We start from the raw sequence: 23,331 nt of genomic DNA, 5'->3' as shown, positions 1-23,331 counted from the left end.
GAGGTATGGTGGTTTTTTGACGCTGAGCACTGCACTCATGCAGGTTAACAAAAAGGCAAATTGCTGAGAACCCAGTATCCCCTTAAACAGCATACAACACAGTCACACTCCTTCAGTCATGGGAACAATGCTCATACTCAGTTTAGATGGAATTAAAATTTCTGAGGCACTTTCCTGAATACACTACATCCCATTTACCAGGCTTTCATTTCTAGAGGACTGCTTAGATCACTTTGTTCATGATACTGAAATGTAAAAATTACCTGAGTGAATGAAATGGCTGCAGCCAACAAGGAGGATTGCAGGAACATACTACCTTTAAGAATTTCTGGAATTCAGGGCAGCACAGCTAATTGTCTATATTTATCTTAATGCTGTAAGTTTGCTTTACTGAAGTAATGAAGGCACAAAGTAATCCCTGCTGGCTGGTACAGGGATAGGTCAGTGATTTCTTGTTGGGAAGAGTCAAGCAGGAAGACCACTTACCTTGCAGACAGAGGAGGAAAAAGGAGTTACGATTTTGCTAAACCATAACTCCTCTCTGGGATTTAATCCTAGAGCTTTATAACCAGACAACCTCACTTAGCTCTCCCTCTGTCCTTGGAAGGCAGCCTGATTCATCCTGTACAGCATGCTGTAATGTTTCATTGTAAAACATGACGTTCTAGTGTCATTTTGTCTTTCAGCACTGAGATCTGATGTGGCCTTGACAAATATTTACTTAAGGGATCCAGTGTTATTCAGTGCAACCCTAAGTCAGCAAAGGTATCACAGTGTTTCCATAGATATGACACAAATTTTTCTTCAATGCTTTCATCAGACAACAAAAATTCATTAAGCTTGGCTTCTGTAGTGCAAAGATTAGTTTGGTATATAAGCATGAGCTTTTGTTTTTCACTTCCAGTCGATCCTGTTAAAGCAGCTTAAAATCTGAATACAACAACAACACTTACAAAACATAACAAATACAGTCATGGTCTTATTGAAGACGATCCTGTTGAAATTCTTCCCAACAAGCACTTTGACAGGCATCTTGTCCCAGTCCTCTGGAATTTCTTCACTAGAGAGATGTAGCTAAGCAGAAACAAACACTGCTGTGAAAGTGCAGGGAGCATTGAGAAATTGTACTGCAGCTCAAGTTAGCATGAGACTGATGGGATGTTTCTCTACCTAATGTGCACTGTTACAGTACGGTTTTTTTTATATCTCTACATCCTAACCAGCCTTCGCATGCTACCACCTTCTTTTCCTTCAGCAGGGAGCTGGGGTCTCACACCCCTGTGTAGTTGGTCATCGGAATTACTTGTCCCTCTCTTCAATACAGACTCCATAGTAGATTGTCTGACCCTTTGGAACACGTTTGCATTTATTGTCCTGAATTCTTGTTGCCTGACATTCAGAAGCTAGACTACAGAAAAGCTTACCTATGGTGGGCTCTCAAAAGTGATGTAAAACACACAAGAAAGGGTGCATTGCTGCTTAAATCTCTGCCTTCACCACCAATCACAGTCACCACATGACACTTAGAATGTACAGTATTGTAGCTGGCAATTTCTTTTCTTTTATACCACAGCACAGTGACAGAAAGGCACACATTCCCCATGGAAGCTTTTCCCTGGTGGGGGTGTGCCAGTCAAGCAGATCTTGGTGGAGAAGAGGAGACATCCCCACCTATTCTGTCCTTCTACCCCCTCCAACATTGAAATCAGGGTCTATTACTCAAATCTCTTAAATTCTGCTTGCTGTCAGACTGACTACTTCATCTTTTCTCCTCATGACGGAAACAAAAGTAAACCACCCTGAAGAACACTGAATAAGCAAAACATCTTAATGTATTTTTCACGTGAGTGTGGAGGATGATGCCTCATTATTACAACAAATACTGTTTGCATCTCTCCCAACTAAGGGAGTGAAATATCTCTGTTATAGTATTAGAAAGATTGAGACCTAGGGAGTTTTTAAACCACTAAAATACATCAGCTGATATCAACTAAAATATTGTGCCATAAATGATTTATCCAGTTTTTGCGTAGGAGGACTGGAGAACGTTGTAGTCCATCTCAGTTGTTAAATAGAGAGGAATGCTCTGTCAGCAACTGTAGATGAATGCATCAGAGCAAGAGTAAATTAACAAACTGATGATCAGAACCACACATTGTTCTAATTTAAAAAGGGGTGTTTTGCAAATATGTTAGTGTCTTAGCTGGTGTAGTGGAGGGGCGTCTCATTAGTAATGGGCTTACCTTTGCTTTTCCATTTAGGTAGCTCTGGCAAAATTCTTTCAGGTTCTCCACAGTCACCTCGTCTGCAGGCATTCTGTACTTTTCATCACTTGTGAGATTGAGGATTCTCACAGTGGGAACATCAACCTCCCTGATGCGAAAATACTCAAAAACTCGTCCATTCCTTGTTTCATTAGTATCCACCAAGACAAACATTATCTGATAATAAAGAGAGGGTCGTGCATCTGGTTGAGTCTTTCATCTTTGATTTAGCCATTTTAGAGAAATGGACCATGTTGCTTGGCAGTGGGTTAGGGTCTAACCGTAAATGCAAGGAATTATGTAGAACCATTTTTTGGTCTCAGTCCAACAACCAGCAGCTCTGTGGAGTTTATCATACCTTGATCCTAGTTAATAACAAATGCTAAAGCAGCCAAAAGGAATGGAGCTTTCCCCTCTGTGCTTTCACAGAGGTTTGCTATCACCTATTTTAGTAACACTTCTAAATTACCCCTCAAAGCTCTTATTGCTCTTCCTAATAAATCTTAGCAGGACAAAAGAGATGAAACACCTGTAATCTGTATGTCTTTACTGATACTAATGTGTGATATTTTCTTGCAAGATGACTTACCGTACTTCAGTGTGTCTCATGTACTTGGAGGAGTAGCAGCACAGTGATTGACAATGGAAAACTGAAATGCCTCTGTATATGACTCCCTTTACCTGTTTATATACATGCAAACATGTATGCTGCAAGCAAGGCTATGCAGATGCCTTGCAATATATTTCAAGTTTTGTAGTTTGTTCCAGCTCTTGGTTCAGGCAATACCCTGAGATTCTCATGGCATTTCCTGATGGTTGCAAAAATTGCCAGAATCTTGCTAAAACTGTCTTTGGTTGGAAGTTGCTCCTAGGAAGTAATTTTTGTAAAATCAGAAAAAGGTTTATTGGCATCAGGTGGAATTAGTGTTGGTTTGTGTGATCTTTTTGTTTTAAGCAATAATTTTCAAGTGTTTTTTCCATTGATTTTTTGGCATTCATATTTGTAAAGCAGGATTCAGCATTACAAACCTTTCCTCTAAATTCTGCAGCAGCAGACTTGTAGTTTTCGTAAATCGCATTGACTGTCTCCGAGTTCGTTGGGGTGAACAGAAGGATGTGATTTTCAACAGGGACATCAAAAATCTTCACAGATGTCTGGGAAGCAAAAGACTCAACATCTGTTACACTCTTTGTAAGCAGAACAGTGAATCAAAGGCTCAGAGTATCAGTATCATTCAGTTCTGTTATTGCAAATTTTAAGACTCTGTTCCCAATCATTTCCATAACTGCTGGATGTTTTTCATTGTTCTAAAGAAGATAGTGAGAAGAATCAGCAGGTGCTGTTTTCTCTGTTCCAGGAAAAAGCTCATTGTTATTCATAGATTTTTACCATCAGAAGGGACTGTTATGATCTTCTAGTCTGACCTCCCGTATAAAGTACACTGAAGAATTAATGCTAAAGATGTGCTCAAAGTAAAAGGCCCTGTTACCCAAGGAGGCCCAGCTGAAGGAGCTAGACCTGGTTGGGGTACTTCACTTCTGGGTGGCACCAGCAGCTTACATCTTTTCTGCAGAGAGCTGCCCTTTTTCTCATGCCACCCCATGATTAGAGGCAATGGGGTGTCCCCCAGGCAATTCCCCCAGGTATTTCCATGTCTTTCCCTTCCTACTTGCATTGCCAACAGTTACTGCAGGTTTCTTTGTTCCCTTTCTTGGCACAGAGGACCCAGTTGCTACATGGGAGTGGAAGGGTTGGAGTTAGGATAGGGCCTGACTTTCCAACCTCCCTCCCCACGTAGTTTGCTGCAGAAGCAGCCCAGCCCTTTGTATTGGCTCCACAGGAGGGAGGTGTTTGCATGTTCAGGCAAGTTCGCTGTTTGGCTAGCCATTCTCTGTCTTGTCTCCTCTAAGAAACAACATGTTGCCAGAGAGAAGCATCCTTTGGCCTTGATTAGACCAAGAGCTGCATGTTGGGTTCTGTGGGTGTTTCTAGATGTGTTTAGGGCTGGACTAATCAAGCAGACAAAATTCTCAAACACTAGGGAGCAGAATAGCTCCCTAGGTCTCTTTCTGCATGTATTGGACTTGATGATCTTAAGGGCCTTTTCCAACCTAAACAATTCTATGATTCCCGTCTTTCCTGTCTTTCTCCTGTGGCTTTTGTGAATACAGTGAAAAAAAACATACCTCAAGATTATATTCAGTGACCAAATCCAAGGTAAAAGTTTTGATTAGCCTTGTTAGATCCAGTTTGTTCTGTCTGCCATCTTCAAGCACTTCATTATGCACAGGCTTTCCCTTGGACAAGTAGTGAAGTTTGTGAGGTTGTTGGCCTTAGCAACTGTAGGAGTGAAGAGACTGTCTTTACCCTAAAATGTTGTTCTCAGCTTTGCTATTTTATGATCCTCAGTAATTGAAATTCCATGACTTGTAAAATAAATGTCACAGCTAGATTACAGAACAAGATTATAGCTAAAATTCAAGGTACAGCTGACAGTTTTAATTTGCTCAGTAATGTTAACATACTGAAAGATCTTTTCTATATTTATACACACTATCTGTGACATATGCTCAATCAGAATGTCCTTGGTCTGACTACTTGATAGTCTAAATGTGGGTGCTACTTCTGTGTAGTTTTGTTCTTCTTGTTGGCCACTACTTCTGTTGTGGATCGAAGAAAAGAAGATTCCTGGCCAAAAGCAAGACAAAGGAAAAAAGGTGAATGTCTGCAAAACTCGCTGAACCTGGCAGCATGTGTTGATTAGAACGTGGGTTGGAAAATAAAGCCATTTAATCTAGATCCTTAACTATGATTTAGGAGCCTGAATGTAGGCAGGCAGATTAAAAGTATCAGTGTCCAAAGATTGCTGTTTGCCTCCTGCTTGTCTCTCTTGTCTGTAAATGCAATATTTTTTATGTTAAGCCATTTGAATTTCAGCTAGGAAGTTATTTAACCTGAAAAATTCCCAGACTGCCTTTCTGTATCCCAAAGCTGCCACAGCAGCTCACTGCACCTTGCCTGATATGCTTGAATGCCTACCTTCTTAAACACAACAAGGGTGTTCTTTTGGATGCCATAGTTGGCACAGACGTCTTCGCTGGCTGTCATCCCAAAAGGCATCTCTGGCACTTCTCTCGCCGTCTCACTGAAAACTTCCATACTATCATTGTCAAGTTCCTAGACCCAGAAAGAATATTTATTAAGACTGTTTCCTGCATCCTGCTAGGATGTGTAGGAGTGAGAACTACAGGTGAGGCAGACCCCTAAAGGCTGTGAAGTAGAGAAGAGAGTGTAACTGTAAAGTGGATATAGCTTGCTGTGATTACCTCCAAGGGGAGATCTTCACAACAGGGGAGACCCTAGCTGTGCTGTGACACCACTAGTGCATTTACCTTTCCAGGTAGTGTCGGCTGGGCTGGGTCAGTGTGGGTGGTGTATGGTCCCTTATGTCCTTCCTGCACTAATATCATCTGCCCTGCACTCCCCTGGCATTTTCACATGCTACAAAGAGTTCTGCAGATCGGGAAGGATCATGCCAACAGCTGCTCCCTTGCCACAGCTCGTCTGCACAGCCGGCAGGATATGATGGATTAGAGAGGAGGGCTCTCTGCTTGCAAGTGGACCTGACTGATGTGTTTGGTGCTTTGACTGAGTGCTCTTCAAGGCAGGGACCTTGACGCCTACATCTGTCAAATAGTCACTGTGCTGTCCACCCTCAAACTAATAGTAAATAAGCATGATGAAAGGCAACAGTGCTTACAGATTTGGTTTAATCAGACAATTATTTCATGCTAGATGAATAGTAATTTATATGCTGACACCTCCCAACACATCCTGGCACTCACATTTGTGAGCAATCTGTGACTAATAGAAGGCCAAATACAGCTTTTTATTTACTTGGACACTGTTTTGTTGGCTTCTACCCATTAAATTTCTGACATGCCCTAGCTCATGCTCATCTATTGTCCTTTCAGCCCCCGAGTGAAATTATGGTGTCCAGTCAAACACATCTGCAGGCAATATCTGCTGTCAGTGTGGTTCAGGGAACTCTCCAGCATCACTGCGATAGCAAGGGCTTCTCAATCTGGCCCAGCACTGGAAAACTGCCTTTCTTCATAAATGGCTGCAAGCAGATTGCTGCAAAACAAAATTCTGGGCACTCTGAGCATTTTCACAGTTTGTACTATTATGTTGTATGTGTTCACCAGCTCTGTTACTATGGGGCATTTTGGTAATGAATCCTGTTTTCCATATCCATAAAACTTGGACTGTCCACTGTAGCCAGCACATTTTGGACCTTATCAGTTCAGGTATGAGTCCAGACACTGTGCTTGTAACTGGGCAGAGAGATACCAAAATAAAAGTCTCTTTAGTCAGAGAAAATCCTTGACTGAACATTTCAGATATTAAAGATTTCAAGGACACATTGAAAAAGCAGGAAAAAAACTATTCCGATTTTACTGACTCCTGACTGCGTGCCTTGACAGCTGAAATTTCTTTTGCACTATTTGACTATTGTTCTGTATCATTTAGCCCCTAATCTTAAGAACCTTATTTAGCTCTGGAAACTAGTAGGCATCTGCTTGGGAAAGGACTACATAAGTCAGATTGTATACAGTGTAATATTTTATGACTGCCTATCCATGCAGGTTTCTGAGCTAGCAGGAGCTAAAATCCACAGTTAGCTTCATATTCATGGAGCTGTGCTCTGCCCCCCTGAGTTTCACTGAAGTTGTTTAAATCATCAAATGGAGAGAAGAAAAAAAGGCACTCCAGTACATTAGCCAATATTTACTGCTTTTTTTATGGACATAAGCAGGAAGGGAACATTGCTTCACCAGAAGAGCCTGCAACTCTTCACATCTATGATTTTACACTGTGTTTGAATAGAAATGTAATGATCAGGTAGGCCTAGATTTTTAGATAAGTTACAAGTCTGGGCAGGGATTACAACTTCTTGCATTTGGAGATTCCAGTAGTAGTACATCTCATACCAGCAATGGGTTAAGTCTTGCCAGAGAAAAGGATGGAGTTAAGTAAGGATAGGTAGATCAGTAGTTCTGCCCTCTTCCCACCAGCCACCAAATTTGGGACGGTTTGGCAGAGCCCGTTCTCTGAGGATACAGCAAAGTCTGCTGTGACCATGCTTTGCAAACGCTGCTATAGCGTCATGCTCTCAGAAGCTGCTCTGAGTGGTAGGTCTCTGTGCCTGGGTGCCTCCTCAGGAAAAGTACTGTGGTGTGAGATGTTCTTATCTCTGTCTGGGCTGCTTATCTAGAAGTGTGAAAATGTAGATCAAAACAATTAAATAAAAAAAATGCAGAGAAAACTGAGGGCCTGTGTTCTTCAGGCAAGTTCTAGGTCTTTTGGATGTGTGGGAGTTGGTGGCAATGGCAAGCAGTATATCCCAAAGTCAGAACAGAAACCAGCCTTTTGAGTTTTCCAGTTAATTACCTTAAAAAAGCCAAGCACTGCCAAATTGTCAGCATGTATGATGACTTCAGCCTGATCAGTAGAGTTGATTAAAACAGTGCTAGGTCCTGTTCTTCTTTTCACCCATGTAATAAAGGCTGAGGCCTGTCTGATGCCTGTGGAAGGAAAGGAGAGGTAAAATGACCATCAAAACGAATGACAGAAATTTCTGTGCAATCAAGATAGAGGCAGTAGAGGTACAGAAGGATGCTGAATACCAATGGCCTTGGGCTCGTTAGGACTGACATCACTGCTGCTTCAAAGTGGGCTTGGGGCATCCAAATTCAACCTCAGGTTCTAGTTACCATATAAATTGTTGCCGAGACTAGAAGATCAACAATGGATCTGTACTGTGTTTTCTGGGACCTCTGCAAATGGCTGTATTTCCAATTAACGCCTTAATCACAGATGGAAAATAGAGATGAGGAAATTCAGACAAGTAGAAAACCTGTTCTGCAAGATTTCATGTGTCCCAAAATCACAGTAAGCTAAAAAGAGCTATTGACCTGAGGTTTAATCCAAAATTACTTCAAACCAATTGCAGATTTTATTGAACTGTCTGTTCAGTTAAATTAGGTGTCAAAATTGTTCCTTTAGTGCTGCAGAAGGGATCTGATGGGCACAGAGGCATGTTAAAATTCCTGTGTGGTGCTGCAGCTTCACTTTTAGGTTTAGACATAAGAAACAAAGCTGAAGTGGTAAAGTTGTCCTTTAATTCTAGATTGTTCCATCTTTGGGGTTCCAAATTACTGCTACCAGTTTTACTGAGGTTACAGTCAGTCTGTTCATTTGGTAAGATTCCCTTCAAGGTTTCAGGAGTTTTAGGAATCTTGAGTCTCTTTAAAAAATAAATTTTCTAGCTGTCATGTTTTCAGAGGAATTGGAGCCACAGGCTGAGGCTCAGGATATTAAAATCTCAGCTGTAAAGTAGCCCTTTCATCTCTGAGTATGATATCCTTATTGGACCAGAGCAAGAGTCCAGCAAAGGGTTAATAAAAATTATATATGAAAAAGTCTGTATGCTGTGAAGTGCTAGAGTCAAGATGTACAGTACAAGGGGATTATCAAAGATACAATCCTGGTACTGTGCATTTTAGCAATATGACAAGATCAAAATTGAGTCAGACCATTTTACTGCCATCAAGTCATTTTGCAGCAGGCTGCACTGCAACTAGTTTAAAATACCCTTTTTTTGAGGTGAAGCAGGCAGGCATCTGCTCTGGAGTGTATAGGCTGCAGAGCAGAGCACAGAGCAGTATCTAGTGGCCACATAGTGCTTGACTTCTGCTGTCTAAATGCAGAATTGAGCTCTTGCAGCTTATGTCAGCGATATAGTCCCTCAGCATATTTTTCACGTGGTTAATCTTTCTATTGGGTTGCTTTAAACAGCCTGTGTATCTTGTTTCTACTGGCCAAATTTTGGCCTTGGAGCTGTAAATGATTTTACAAAGCCTAGAATTTGGCTTTCATGCTATGTCCATTGCCAGGACAGCCATTCAAAAATTCCCTCTTCCATAAAATATTTGAGTTAATTTCTTGATTTCAGCAAGGTCTGCAGTTTCTTTTTGTTGTATAAAGTACCCAGTTCTCTGGGGGAAGTGATTGGGTGGTCACTGCATTTTCAGTTGCCAATTCGCAATGGTTTAAAAGTCATACGCAATAGGTGAGATTTTACTAGTTGTTGTACATAAGCATTTACCAGCCAACAAAATATAATTTAAGTCATTATTGGTGGTACATGTGCTCTGAACAATTGACGTTATCTTGTGCAAATCACAGAGCAGAAGCCAGTTTCCTAACTTCTTGCATCTTGCTAGTAAGTGTGTCTTAAATAGCAGCTCTCTGCTGAAGGGTGACTGTGCATGTTGTGTTATGATACTGTGTATTCACTGGTTCTCACAAGCTTACCTGTCAAATAGGTTTACCAGTTTAAAGGAGGTTTTCTTGTCAATGCTATAGATTTAATCAGAGACTGAAGGTAAGTGCTTTCGCTCTCATGTATCAGCACCTCTAATAAAAGTTCAGTATGGCGAATCACGCTTTCAGTGGCATTTGTGCAGAAGCTGCTGTTTGCACAAGTCTAGATGATGGGAACTTGTTAAGAAATTCAATAGCAAGGAAGAGCAAGTTACTAAAAATACTGAAGATCAGCTTTCAGCAGCAGCAGCAGCCACAGGGGGCTCAGCAGTTAAAGAAGTCAGAGCACTCCGTTGTGTACAGGCTCAGGAGGCAAACTTTAGGTTCCTTTTTTTGTTGGTTGTATTAAACTCGTGACTCAAGTGTATTTGCTTGGAGTATACTAACAGACGCTTGGCCAAGTCATGCAATTTTTGTCAGGTCTGTAAAAGTTCACCATTTCAGGCAAAAAAACCCTCAATATCTTTCTTGTATATATGTTCAGTGAAAGAAAAGTTCTAATAAGGCCTGGGTTTCCCAGGATTGCTCAAGTCCGTCCTATACCAATATTGTTGTCTTTCCTTAATAACTTTCCATCAAAGATTTCAAATTATTTTGAGTTTTTTTTCTGTGCCACATATGAGCTCCCTCTGATGGCTAATTTGCAAAATTATTTTCCTTGGTTTAGGAAGTATACCTGTACACCGAGTGTGAACTTAGCGAATTCACAATTCATTGTTAGGTGCCCAGAGTATTGCTCCAGCCTACTTCTGTAGGTGTGCTACCAGTGGGAATTGCAGTGAACTAGAAGTGCAAATGGAGCCGGTTTGGGACCAAATCCTTGTTTGGTGTAACTCATTTAAGTTTATTGTAGTAAAATGGGACTAAGTCATCTTGTTGAGGTGATACTCTGTACTCAGTGGAATTATGCCAGCAATTAATTTGGCTATGTGAACTAAACATACAGTTCAGTTATACACTTGGAAGATTAATTCCAATCCAAGTTCTTGTATTGGCACAGAGGTAATTGCAAGTTTAAAACCATGGGCAAAAACAGTTTGCTACCATGCATATTCTTTATTTGAGCATCTATATTTTTCTTCTCAGCAGCATAATAGGTAGGTACATTCTGTCATTACATATCATTATCTTATCAGTACATAAGACAGTTTACCTTTGCAGTCTATGGGATCTTCCCTGTTGCCATCCACAAAAAATTTCACAGTAGGAAACTCTCGAATATTAAATTCTTCCTCAAATCATGTTGGTGTGTGACATCAATTTTGCCAAATTGGATTCTTGGAGCTTCTTTTTTAAGCTGTCGTGCAGCCTCAGCAAATTCTTCAGACAAATTCCGAGATGATTGATATAAAGAAACATCTGGAGAGGGTCAACCAAAAGAGAATGGGTTACCTAGGCCACAGAATGAAGCTTTCTAGAGGAGGTTGTTGTGTCAGGTAGTAGCTGGCGGGGGTTGAATAAGGTCTTTTTATGACTCAGAATAAATGGGCAATTTTTTTTACTTTTTAATTCTTTGTTGATGCTGATTGTTCACCAGTCCACATGTCCTTGGACTAGTCACAGTGAAAAACTAGTAGGATTGCAATAGCCTTCTGTTGGGAAGAAGTGATGAGGAATTAAAAAGTAGTTTGACTGACTGACTGTGCTAGGTGTGAGTTAAAGGGAGGTTGAGGGTAGAGTTAGATGTTACTCACATTAGGACTCTTTGTTAAGATACCTGTTTTGCAAGCACTTCACCGAGGCAAACCTTCGTAATGCAGAAACCACTTTTCCAGATAAGATTTGGAGGAGGGAAGGAGAGCAAGAAAGTATGGTTTTTTAGAGACTGGCAGTGTATTTCTGCATGCCATGCTGTGTGCCAGCCCTTCTCTAGCTCAGATGGCAGTTGAGTGTTTGGAGGAAGGAGAAGGGCCATCCTAATTTGGGTCCTGGAGTTATAGTAACATGAAAAAAGGACAAGAGAAAGAAACTAGTCACACATGGTTGCTCTGAATTCAAAGTCAAATAAGAAGTAAAGGCCTGGAGCTTTACAGTTTTGCAACTTTGGTTGAAAAGAAAATGAACTTTACTTTCTTTTGATAAAATTGAGGTGTCCTATCATGTTAGATTTGTTTTATTACAAAGAGCAAAACCTTTTTCTTTAGATTCTGCACAGAAAATTTTTAGTTTGCTCGATATACTTTTTAAATAGGAACAGATGGAAAACATCCCGTTAATCTTGGTTTCATACATTTATGTGCATTCTTGTGTGTATATATGTGTGTATGTATATACATGCATTGAGATCTCTGTTTATGCAGGCACACATGCATATGTGCCAAAGCATGAATCTAACAAAGTAACTGGCTTTTATTCTTTCACAATATTACAGATGCACTTCTCTACAGCCTACCTGGTGAAGACATTGCCCCGCAAAATTATAACCAAAAAGTGAATGAACATTTCTGTATGAGTTCTAATAAATGAAAGAAAAAAACACTAATCTAACTCAGTGCATAATTACATTTCTTGCATTATTCATCATTATCCTTACTCTTAATCCCAGCCATCAGTCATTTTCTTCCACCTAACTGCTACAGTGAGGAATGTGAAGAGTAGCATTAAATAGTGTTATTTTCTCAAAATATTAACCTGATAGGCCCTTCCAGAGTCTTCCACATATAAATCTATCTTAGCTTAGGCTCACAGAAACCCCGGCACTGAAAGAGCTGCTCCAGCTGCTACCATGCCAAAGGGGGTTCTTGTTAGAACAAAACTTAATGTCTGTTTAGGAGACACTCAGATACCATGGTGATGAATAGAAGGTGCTTCTCTAAATATAGTAAATGAGCCTTAAGGTGTCAGTGCAAAGCAAATTGTGTTCTAATTGTCTGTAAAATTACTGTTTCATCAAATACATTTATATTGATTTTACAGAGAGATTTGATCCTAACTTCAGTTTCCTTTTCCTAATCATAAAAATGGTCTTACAAACCTTTTCCCCAACAAGTTTGTAATGTGTAATCTTACAGCACAAAAAAAATTGTAGTATCTCCAACTGTATCTCAAAATGCTCTAGACATGTAACTGCAGAAAACTGTGATACTTATTAGAAGTTCTGACCTGTCAACATAAAAAATAGCATGTCTACCCTATAAAAATACTGCTGCTTCTAGGGACAGTGTGTGTTGAACCTTTATGAAATATATTTGCTTAAAATGATTGCAAAGATACATCAACTTTTAAATAAAACATGGGGTACCTGCTATGCAATTTAAGAGTGCTGGTACACAATGGCTGCATGTGGCAGGGTTATCCCAGAACAGTTAGACCGATTTATTGGGCTTTGCAAGAGGAAGGGTGTATTGCCCTGGATAGTGCTGTTGGAATACAGAGCAGGAAGCCACACACCAATTAGGGATCCATCACCTTCTAGGTAATTCTAAGGCAATGTTTTACACCAGAGGCAATTTTAATATAATGACGTTTTCCTAATAACTCAAGGTTGTACAGCTGTTTTACCACACTGGGAATTTGGAAGATCAAATACTTATTTCACAGCGAAATGGGACTCTCTTGGGAAGGGGCAAAGAAAATTGTTGAAGTCCAGACACAGAGGTTGAAGCCATTTAGAGGCTTCCCAAATATATAGGGAATAGTAAGCTTAGTGGACATGAGACATGTATGTAGGTTGCCTGGGGGGTTTTAGGATCCGTTTTTTTTCTGAAATATTTCAATTCCAAACAGATATTTTAAGAATGATCTTTTATCACTGAACGACCTGAATAGGCAGAGTTGCAGGTAACTAGTAATGTAACTAGCATACTTAGATAATGAGAATTGGTAGAGTTGTTAGCTCCTGGCTGGAGCGGGGAAAAGTGCATGACTCCATCCTGTAAAAAGTAATCACTGCGCTCAAAGACCAGGAGAAATCCGAGTACCGTTAACCTGATAACTGCAAGACAGTAGTTCAGTGAGTGAACAGCCTTCTTCATCAGACACATAAAAACTGTTACCTTGACTACCCAGAAAGCATGTGGAAACATCCATCACACACCTTTGCCCTGCTTTCCTGAGTGATTAGACTCCTCTTCGGCTTTCCATCAATTCCTTTTCGTTCCACTCATTCTCTGTTTACCTCCCAGGTGCTTTATTTTTCAAGTCGCTTGAGTGTTGCAGGAAATCATCACTCCTTTTATTTGGACTCTCTTCTTGAGTTTTGTTTTGCTTCCTCTGTTTTAGATTTTTATTGACACCGATTGCTTCAGGCATTGGGGTGAGGAAGCAGCTGCTGAGGCTAACACAGTATCACAGGCTCCAGACTCGAGGAGAGCTGAGTGCCAGCAGAGTAAGAGGGCAGACACAGATGAGAGGTAACAGAGTTGGTGGCAAGGTCACCAGGGAAGACACACATGGGTGACAGGATGCTGTGTTACAGCTGCCAGAAGCAAGAGGCCCTTCAAAGGCTGTGGGCTCAGGAACAGCACTGTATTAAAAATGGGAGCATGTCTTCATTATCAAGAGTTTTAGTTGTGTTATAAATAAAAAGAAGGGTAATCTAAGGGTTTGTTGAGATTTTTAGATTTTTTTCCTAGATATTGTTTTGTGACCTGTCTTTTGGAAGTGTCACTGAATTCCCTCCCACCCTGTGTCATTGCTGTTTTGCGAAGTGTCCTTTTCAAAGCAGTTGTGAACCTCCTAAGGAGCATCTTAACAGATTGCCCCCACTTGATTGTGGGTACAAAAGATCCTGAAAATAAATGATCCAGCATCTAAGAACAACTCAACTCTCTGGCTCAGATATGGAAGAATTAAAAACGGGCACAGAACTATAAGAGTTAAAAGCACCTGTGTGGTGTCCTCTTGAATTTCTGCTCTTTCTTTTCTTTTTGATAGCAATTGAGCTGCAAACAGTCACCTTTTAAAATCACTTGCAGGGGCAGACTGTAGCACCATTTCTGCAGCCACTTTGCTCAGACAGCATTGGCCTGTTGCCTCTGTGAGGAGAAGGCCCCAAACTGAAAAACAGCATCACATTTTTCAGCACCTTGCTTGACTACTGAAGTTTCCTTATTTTAGGAACTGCTGTAAGAATGTCTCCCTCTAAAGGTCATGTAGAGCAAATCTTATACACACCCTCATTCCTCGAAGGATGTTGGGTGTGGGAGCAATGCCATATTTTCCATTTCATGAGCTATAATAAAGTCTACATATTTGAGGATTTAAATGTGTTTTTATATTTTACCTGTCTTATATGTCAGCAACTCAAATGTTGTCAGTTTTGTTTTCCATGGACAACCAGTGAACTAGGTTAATGTGAAATTGCATGTACATTGAAAGCAAAGCCTGACAATCTGAAACGGAATACAGATTTTTAATCAAACCATCAAAATGCTGATTTTTACAGCTTAAGCCACTAGTAGTCTTGTTCTAGGCAATGTAAAACATTTTGTGAGAAACCAGTCCTTCTTGGACTCAAGGATCAAGAACAGGGTGGGTATCACCACACATTATCATCTCTGTCTTAGAGAGTCAAAGTATATTTTGCCCAAAGCCACTCAAAATGGATATGGCAAAAGTGGAACGAGAACAAGAAAGCTTGTACTTTGTGAGACTTTCTCTTCAGCACATCAATAACCTGAGTAAGCTACTACTTTTTTTTCATAGTGCAGCTTACTAAACTAAAATATATTGAAATGTGGAGAAAATTTTTGCTGATACGTAAATGTGTTTAATGACCCTAAAGCACTCTTGTAGTGAGTATACATGAAAGCATGATTAGCTAATTGCTGGTGGCCTCGAGTTTCATTCTGCAGTCTATATTGGTGGTCTAGTGATGGCTGCAGTCATTATGAATATGCCTGTTGTCATGCTAAATACTGATCTCCTTGCTGTTAGTTTCTGGCATGGTCAAAAAGTCATTTTAGCAGTCCCACTTTTCATCTTCTGTATAGGCTACTTTTACATTTTCACTACAGATACATAATTTTCTTTGTAGAAGACTCATGAGATGAAAGATGGATTCATATTTAACATATCTACAGTGGAAGGATGTTAATCTTGTGGCAGTTGCAAACTTTCTTGTGTGACCCTGAATTCTCCCATTGTCTTCTACAGTGAGATACAGCCCATAATTTCTTGTGCTGACCTCTGTACTTCTAAACTGAGATAATCTAATGTTTGCCCTTTGCAGTTCACTTGAGATCTTCTGCTATGCAAACATTGAGGATTATTCTACAGCTTAGATCCTTAATCGCATCATTCAATACAATAAGCGTGTGTAAGAGACACCTAATGAGGGACCCATGCTAATGAGTAGGTCTCTGCAGCAGGCAACTAGAACATCATCTAGTGACTCTTGTACCAGTCCGGATATGTGTTTCCACTCTCCTGCTCATTTTTATGTGCGTGTTTTGCAAACAATTTAAGTGAGTCTTTTCAGGAGAATTACTCCTAAAAGAATGACACAGATTTCTGATGAAGCCTACAGGAATGAGGCACCCACGTTCCCCTGTCTCTCACATTGCACTAGGTTCCTGTAGGAAGCTTAGTTGTTAAGAAATACTTGTTCTGGATGGTTTTGAACTGTTTGTATTCACCTCCTATGGTGAGGAGACTGTTGTATGCTGAAATCAGTCCTTAGTGTGTGAGTGAGTATGCTTTGGATGTTGGCTTTGTAAGTGAGATGACCATCTAATCTATATAATTGATTTTAAATCAGTCATGCCTCCCCTGCTTCCTAGAAAACCCCATTTTCATGAACTATATGTATACATAGGCAGCAATTTCATGTTTTTTTCAATAACACACCTTCAGTTTTTGTGCCTTGAAAAGGAGATGTTTAAGAGTAACCCCCATCTTGCCTATTAAATGTCATTATCTCAGCACAGATTATCAGTCACAGGCTGCAGGAATCCTACATCTGACCTGGTGTCTCACTGGATATACAAATGTTCTGCTAGAAAAGGTAAATAGCACTTTTTCATAAATGAGAGTGCACTTTGCACACAAAGCAGCAGCACAAGGTCTGCACCACTTACGTGCTTGTCCTTAGTTATCCCCATGTTTATCTAGGAACTGAAAACTTTTCACTGGAAAGGACAGGAGCAGGTATTCTCAGAGATCTGGGAAGTCAGACATTCACTGAGGACTGGGCCTTTTCCTGTATTATTCTGATAGATGGGAGAAAGTGGTGCTAGCATGTGCTCTGCACCCATCTTTTGTCTCCCAAAATATGCCACTAGCCAAGTTAAAGGATTACAGAACTAGAGCTGTAAGGGACTTGGAGAGGTCATTGGTCTGGCCTAAGGCAAGTTAAAGCATACCTGGACCAATCTTGCCAGCTATTTGACTAATCTGGCTTTAAATATTGCCATGAATGGAGGTACCAGAGCTACCCTAGGCACCCTCCTCTAGGGCATCATTAGCCTTCCAGCTAAATGGTGGTCTCTACCCCTGACCATAATTAAATAGGAGATGCATTTTACTGTGTTCACGCAGTTTACTGTGTTGAGACAGTTGCTGTCCTTGGGAAAACTAGAGTAACCTAACACATGACTTTAGCTGGTTACAGTTTGCAGTGGTGTGCAGCAGTGCTTGTAATGTTTGTGCTTATAAGTATACAAAGTTTATCCTCCCTGTGGTGAGGTTTTTTATCAGACTGCTTGGGATTTTTGGTTCTTGTTTGGTTATTTTTTCACAGCAACAATATTCTGCAGTGAAAGTCAACACAGGACTTACATTCAGCTAACGTATAGTGTAAACAGTGAAACTCTTCCGTGTAGGCAACACTGGTGTAAGACCTACCTTCTGCTAGTGGCAAATGCTCTATATACCCTGTTCTCCTAGGCATAGGAGTGATATTTAGATCCGTTTAACGCAGATGGGGAGATGCCATGGGCTGCAGCAGAAGAGCCCTTTCACGTGAGCTTTGAGAGCAGGGGCTCCTGAGCATATAGAGCACGTAATGTAGCTGGGCAGGCAGCAGGGCTTGCGTCTGTGGGCGAGCAGGCACATTGCTGTGTGCTGCTCAACAGTGTTTTCAGGCATTGTACTCAGTGACTTTCCCAAAAACCAAAGAGAAGCTGGAACCTCTCTTCCTGTGTTCTTCCTCACCCTCATTATGCTGCCCTTTCAGTTACTTTTTGTTGCACAATGCAGTTGGAATGAGGGCAGAAGAGTGCCAGATTTCTGGGTCATTACTTTGTTTCCATGCTGGGTACTTGCCCTGTGTACTTTGCTCAGTTTGCAAGGGTAGCCTGATACTGCTTGGCAGAAAGTCAGCATAAGATTTATAGTAAACCTTGCCTGAAAGAAGGCAGACCTGGGACACTGTGTGGGTGGAACTGAAGGGCATTAGGAGGACTTGGGAGTTGCTGGGCAGAAGGCATAAAAGCAGGCCTGTCCTGATAAATATTGTGGCACTCTTAAGTAGATAATGGCATGCAACAGGGAAAACATTGGGATTTTCTTATAGTAGATAGGCCTAAGCCAGATCCTACAGCACTGAATCAAAGTTTGGAGCTCAAACTTTTCCCCATGTTGGTACAGCAACAGAACAAATCACACTTTCTGGGAAGCATGGGTTTCTTCCCCATTCTCTGACTGTGTCTCTGTGGTTAAGAATGGGTCAAGATGAGAAAGGTCTCAGGTCCTGCATTTATTTTGGATTTCTGAAGATAACTCCTGGCAGCCCCACAGATTTCCTGTGTGATCTGGGGAGTATTGCTTTGCCTTTCATTATTTAAGTTCCCTTAATAGTTCTATGTTCACATAGATTGTTTATTCAGGTAGCCTTTTTAAGGAGTAGGACATAAATTATTAGGGCTTTATGGCCTCTCTGGGTGGGCACATGTGTACGTCCCATCTTCAGCTTCTGTGCTGTGGCAACGCAAATGATTACAGCAAATGAACCAGCTGGTTCAGCATTGTGGACTCGGGCAGTGCCTCGCTGCAGGATGGTTTTTCACTGTCCCAGAGGCTGTTTAGTGCTATGTCTCCAAAGGGAGCTATTGAGATTGAGGCCAGTAATTTCCAGATAATGTATCTGGGCTGTGGAGCTCATCACTCTCATGAGTGATTTCATAATTCTCTGCAGGGAATGTAGGTGCCCTTATGGTTTGTTGGGGGAAAGGCAATCCATGAGTTTTCAGTAAGCCCTTCAGGTAGACATGGTGACCTTGAATCAAAACCAGAAGGCAGTGAGGATCCGTGGAGCAACCTGTGGTTGGGGAGCAGTGTATCATCTCTGACTTTTTTGGAAGATGTGGCATGGAATGGAAGAGTGCATTTGTCCTTCCCTTCTGAAGAATGCCAGTTGTGAGGGTGGTTGGATATCAGAGAGGGAGGTCCAAGACTCTGCTCTCAAGCAGGGGGAAGAAATCCTGACTTAGATCTCCCACATCCTTTAAGTACCCAAGTCCCTGGGCTACTGTATTCTGCAAAATTCTCTCTTCATCTCTGGTTTCTTTATGAAACCTCTCACATCTCTTCCTTCCACTTGGTATTAGGTTAAAATCCTGAAGTGTGTTGCAATATCTCATGATCTGCCAGTACTAAGGAGGTTTGGCTGCAAACTCTTCTCTGACCTGGACATTTAGGTTCTGTGCTTTGAATCAACTCTTGCAAAGCTGAGAATATTGCTTGACTGAGGTTTGTCTGATAAATTATTTTTTCACCAAAATAATGCAGCTTCAGAGAGATCAAAATAGTTCACAACTGTAGACTGTATTTGGCAAATAGTTTTAGACCCTCTACAATTAAAAAATAAAATCTTGCTAAATTTCAACACTTCCAAAAGTGTTTAAAAGTCTTAAACATTAAGTTTTAAATAAATCTCTGATGTGATTGTTCCGAAAGTTTTGAAAATATATAAAGTTTCATAATGCTGTTTCAAGATTAATAAAATGTTTGGTATGATCAAACAAGTTCTTAGTTTCATTAATCTTTTAGCGTATTCTTGTTGTTAGAAAAATACAAGTGTTTTCATTTCAGATTGACCTACACTACTATTACTACTTATTATCGTCGTCATCATCATCATCATCATCCAGGTTTGGTAGTGAGTCAAAAGAACAAATTACATGCACTTCGGCAAAGTTAGGATATTGCCTTAATTTCAGATATCCCTTCCAAATATGGAATAGATTGGGGTTTTCAGCTTGTGCCTGTCTGCAATGCCTGCCTCCAAAGGAGGGCTAGTTTGCAAAGTGTTTGTGTAATTTAAGGCTAAGTGGATGTGCGTACTGAGCTCGGTGAGTATGGCACAGTGAAGCAAGGTCAAGCCCGAGCAACAGAGACAAAGCTTTTGATGCCTTATGTAGATTGAAGAGCTTCTGATACCAGCAAGCTGCTAGGAAACACAGCTCCATATCTGTGGAGTGGGAAATTATGCAGCGTCTGAACTCTTAGATGGGTAACATCATGAAAATATACCATTTGGCTTTTGCTTTTGTGATTTACTTTCTGTGAGGCTTAGGTGACCACACCTTCTAACAAAGTTAACTCACTCAAAAGGTTCCACTAGTTTCCTCCTCATGAGGAAAGAACATGAACCTAACAGAAAAACCGCAAACCAGCCTCCACGTAACCAAGTGCTAATTTCAGGAAAGAGACTTGCAGTCCTATATAATTCAATTGCAGACACCAAAATGTTGTAAAAAGCTATTCTCTGAAGCCCAAATGCTCACAGAGGAGAGATGCCATCTGGCAAAAACTTCATACTAAGTGTTGATGAAAATGTAAGGTAGAGAAAAGCCCTCTCTGATTCTTTTTTTTCAATACCTAGAGCTTCACCCTTCACTGCTATGAAACACGTTTGCAAAATTAGGCAGTGGAAGCAGAGAATGCCAATTCAGCACTATGTGTATGAGGACCCATCTGACTATCAGGGTCTGTCTTACGTAGCAGACTGATATTTAACGACACTAAAAAGGAATAAATTACAGTAGTCATGGTCAGAAATAGGTAGATGGAGAAAACAAAACAAACAGTGGTTACTGGAGGACAAAGCAACAATAGGACAGGCATACCTGAGTGCTCTAGCATCAGTCATGCTCTGCAGAGCCAACAGGGTAAGAGACAGAGAAATTGATACTCACAGAACTCCACGAGCAGATACTTAGTTTCCTTCAATGCTCTGTCAAAGTTGCTCTTTTTCAGCACAAGTAGGTTGTTCTCCTTTTGTATTTTGGGGAGTTTGGCTTTCTTTGGCTTTGTTTCATTTGGGCGTATGTGGTCTGCTGCCAGGAAGCCTGTGAGAAACAATAATGGCAGAAAGAAAAACTGATGTGTCTTCATCCTGCCCTGCCTATATCTAGTTACTGAGAAAGAAAGAAGCAAAGGAGCACTGAGCAGCAGGGTTTGCTGCCTAAATGGCTGCTGTTTTATCAGCCAAACTAAGAGGCTGATAAGGTTGGTAACAGAGCCTACCACCAGTGGAGCCAACTGCATCTTTCCATGGGAAGATTAATGTAGTTAATTACTTCCCCATCTTTAGCAGTGTTCAGAAAAAAACATATCTGTGGGGAAGGTGATTTTACTGTTTCTGTAAATAATCAGAACCCTGGGGAGAGGGTGAGAGAGCACGGGAGGAAACACTTGCCTGCAGAAGCACCAGACAATTCATAGTGCACTTCTCTAATTAGTCAGCCTGCTCTTGTCACCATTACCCAGTGCAGAGCTGCAGACAAAACAGTAAGTGAGGTACCTGGGAAAGTATTTGAGTGCTGCTCCTCTGCTTAATATTTGGTTGTCTCTTGCACTTACAGAGCTACTTATTATGGATCTGATTCAGAGCATGCTGAAGTCGGGGAAAAGCTCTTATTGCTTTGCATATGTGATTTTAAGGTCTGTATTTCTTCAGTGCCTTGTGTGGGGGGCTCCCATTTCTGCTTAAGTGCCAAGCTGTAGCTCAAGTAAGATACTGCTTTGTGTGTTAAACCAGAAGATTTTGCTGTTGATTTTCAGTGGTAGCACAATTTCATGCAGCTAATACCCATACAGTAAACTGAAGGTAGCAAATGTACTATTTAATCCTTAGGATAGCTACCAACTGGGTCTGTGAACTATGAGACCTCGTTAGCGAGTCTTTTCAGAATACATCAAGAAATATCTTAGAAAAATATTAAGAAGGCGCCATTTACTAAGAAATGGCTATTTCTGTAAAGATCTGACAGTCTGTAATTGCAGCAGCAACACCTTTGACCCTTAAACTGTGCTGAAATTTGTGAACTGTACCCCCAAGCTTTGGCCTTTCTGGAGGAGACCAGGTATTCTGGTGGTTGTTCCTTTGGCACAGGCAAAGACAGAGCTGACTTGAGAACATATGGGACCAGATTAGCAGAAACAAACTGATAGTTAAAGAAATTGCCTCCAATAATGACTCTTCCTTCCTCTTGAGGAGCAGTAAGTGTTGCTTTGCTCCTTCACACCCTTAGACTAAAGGATGAAAAATTTGGCGTCAGGAGGGTACTGCGAAAAGGAAGGAGTGTTCATGATGATTGTTGATGTGGTAACCTCTGTTTTCTTGGGGGTGAAGGATCTTGGGTGGCAAATTGCATCAATTTAGGTTGTTTTCATGCCTGGTGTGAGTGGGGCTGGGTTTCAAGTGAACTTTTCCCTATCAATCTCAAAGGGTTTGCATTGTAATGCACCTTGAGTCGCGTTCTATTAGCACTTGTACAGGGTGCCTAATGAAATCAGAGGGAGCTGTGTATTCAAGCTGCTTGCAAGATAAGATCACACTTAAATACAGATGCAGCAATCAGGTACTAAAGAACAAAAAAGAAAAAGGCAGAAGTCTCCTGTTTGACTTTGTGGTCTTTTTCTCTTCATAACAGGCTCTTTTCCAAAAATGTCTTTCAGGTAACATCCTAGGAGGTTAACAAACATTTTTCAGAACAACAGGAAAAAACTAACAAGGCCTGTTTGGTCAGAACAGACAGTGTTGTAAGGTCAGAACACAGCCTAAGGCTCCCAGAGCACAGGTAGGATGACAAAACCATTTGCTTAGAGCGCTGGTTTTCCCATCTGTCATGGAAACTAATAGCAGTCAACCCAGATCCCTCCTGGAAACCTCCTACCTGGGAATAGGCACCATTTTGGAAATGGCTTCTAACCTCTATGTCCTGGAAGGAAACTAGAGTAAGAGGAGGATCATACAGCAGTCAGTCCTGCCAGGACAGATTTGCAATGAGGAATGGAGTGGGATTTAGCAGAACTGAACAAGAGAGTGAAATTGATGGAGTATAATGTTTTCTCTTAAGTATATAGTGGATCAGGTCACATTTCTTCATCAGTGCTAACTAGTTCTGGCTCTTTCATTTTGTGCTGTACAGTTTGAGAGCTATGGAAAATCTGCTTCTGCAGAAGTCACAGGCCAGTCAGCAGGAAACGTTGGATGCAGGATAAATACAATTCTTGGGCTTTCTGGTTTGTTACCACTCACACACTGGAAATTGTCATGTGATCAAAAGCCATTGACATATGCCTCACATGTGAGCACCTTCTCTTTGCATTTCTGTTTTGCCTCACAAATAGTGATTTTAGAATGATGTCAGTTACTGTTATGTATTGGCATTGAACACTATAAGCTGTCACTACCTCTACGCTTGCGATACATAATGCAAAGGTGAAAGTAACTGCATAGTATCCCTGTAAGATAGGTATATACTGTTGGATATTAAACAAGGAGGCACA

General features: G+C 40.9%; 1 protein-coding gene across 1 annotated transcript in view; it reads right to left on the bottom strand.

The window, feature by feature from the left end:
* PDILT (protein disulfide isomerase like, testis expressed) overlaps window positions 1–22,732 on the bottom strand; it is a 29,175-nt gene extending 6,443 nt beyond the window's left edge. The window contains 12 exon segments of the mRNA XM_075106197.1: window positions 954–1,074; window positions 2,244–2,441; window positions 3,294–3,419; window positions 4,452–4,562; window positions 5,305–5,442; window positions 7,720–7,853; window positions 10,808–10,885; window positions 10,888–11,013; window positions 20,733–20,954; window positions 21,067–21,135; window positions 21,138–21,235; window positions 22,716–22,732. Of these exon segments, the coding sequence (XP_074962298.1) occupies window positions 954–1,074; window positions 2,244–2,441; window positions 3,294–3,419; window positions 4,452–4,562; window positions 5,305–5,442; window positions 7,720–7,853; window positions 10,808–10,885; window positions 10,888–11,013; window positions 20,733–20,954; window positions 21,067–21,135; window positions 21,138–21,235; window positions 22,716–22,732 (1,438 nt within the window).
* Window positions 22,733–23,331: the final 599 nt, after the last annotated feature.

The sequence above is a fragment of the Phalacrocorax aristotelis genome, chromosome 10, assembly GCF_949628215.1.
Source record: "Phalacrocorax aristotelis chromosome 10, bGulAri2.1, whole genome shotgun sequence".
NCBI lineage: Eukaryota > Metazoa > Chordata > Aves > Suliformes > Phalacrocoracidae > Phalacrocorax > Phalacrocorax aristotelis.
Note: the sequence above shows the minus strand (reverse complement) of the source record. Positions and strands in the feature narration are given on the sequence as shown.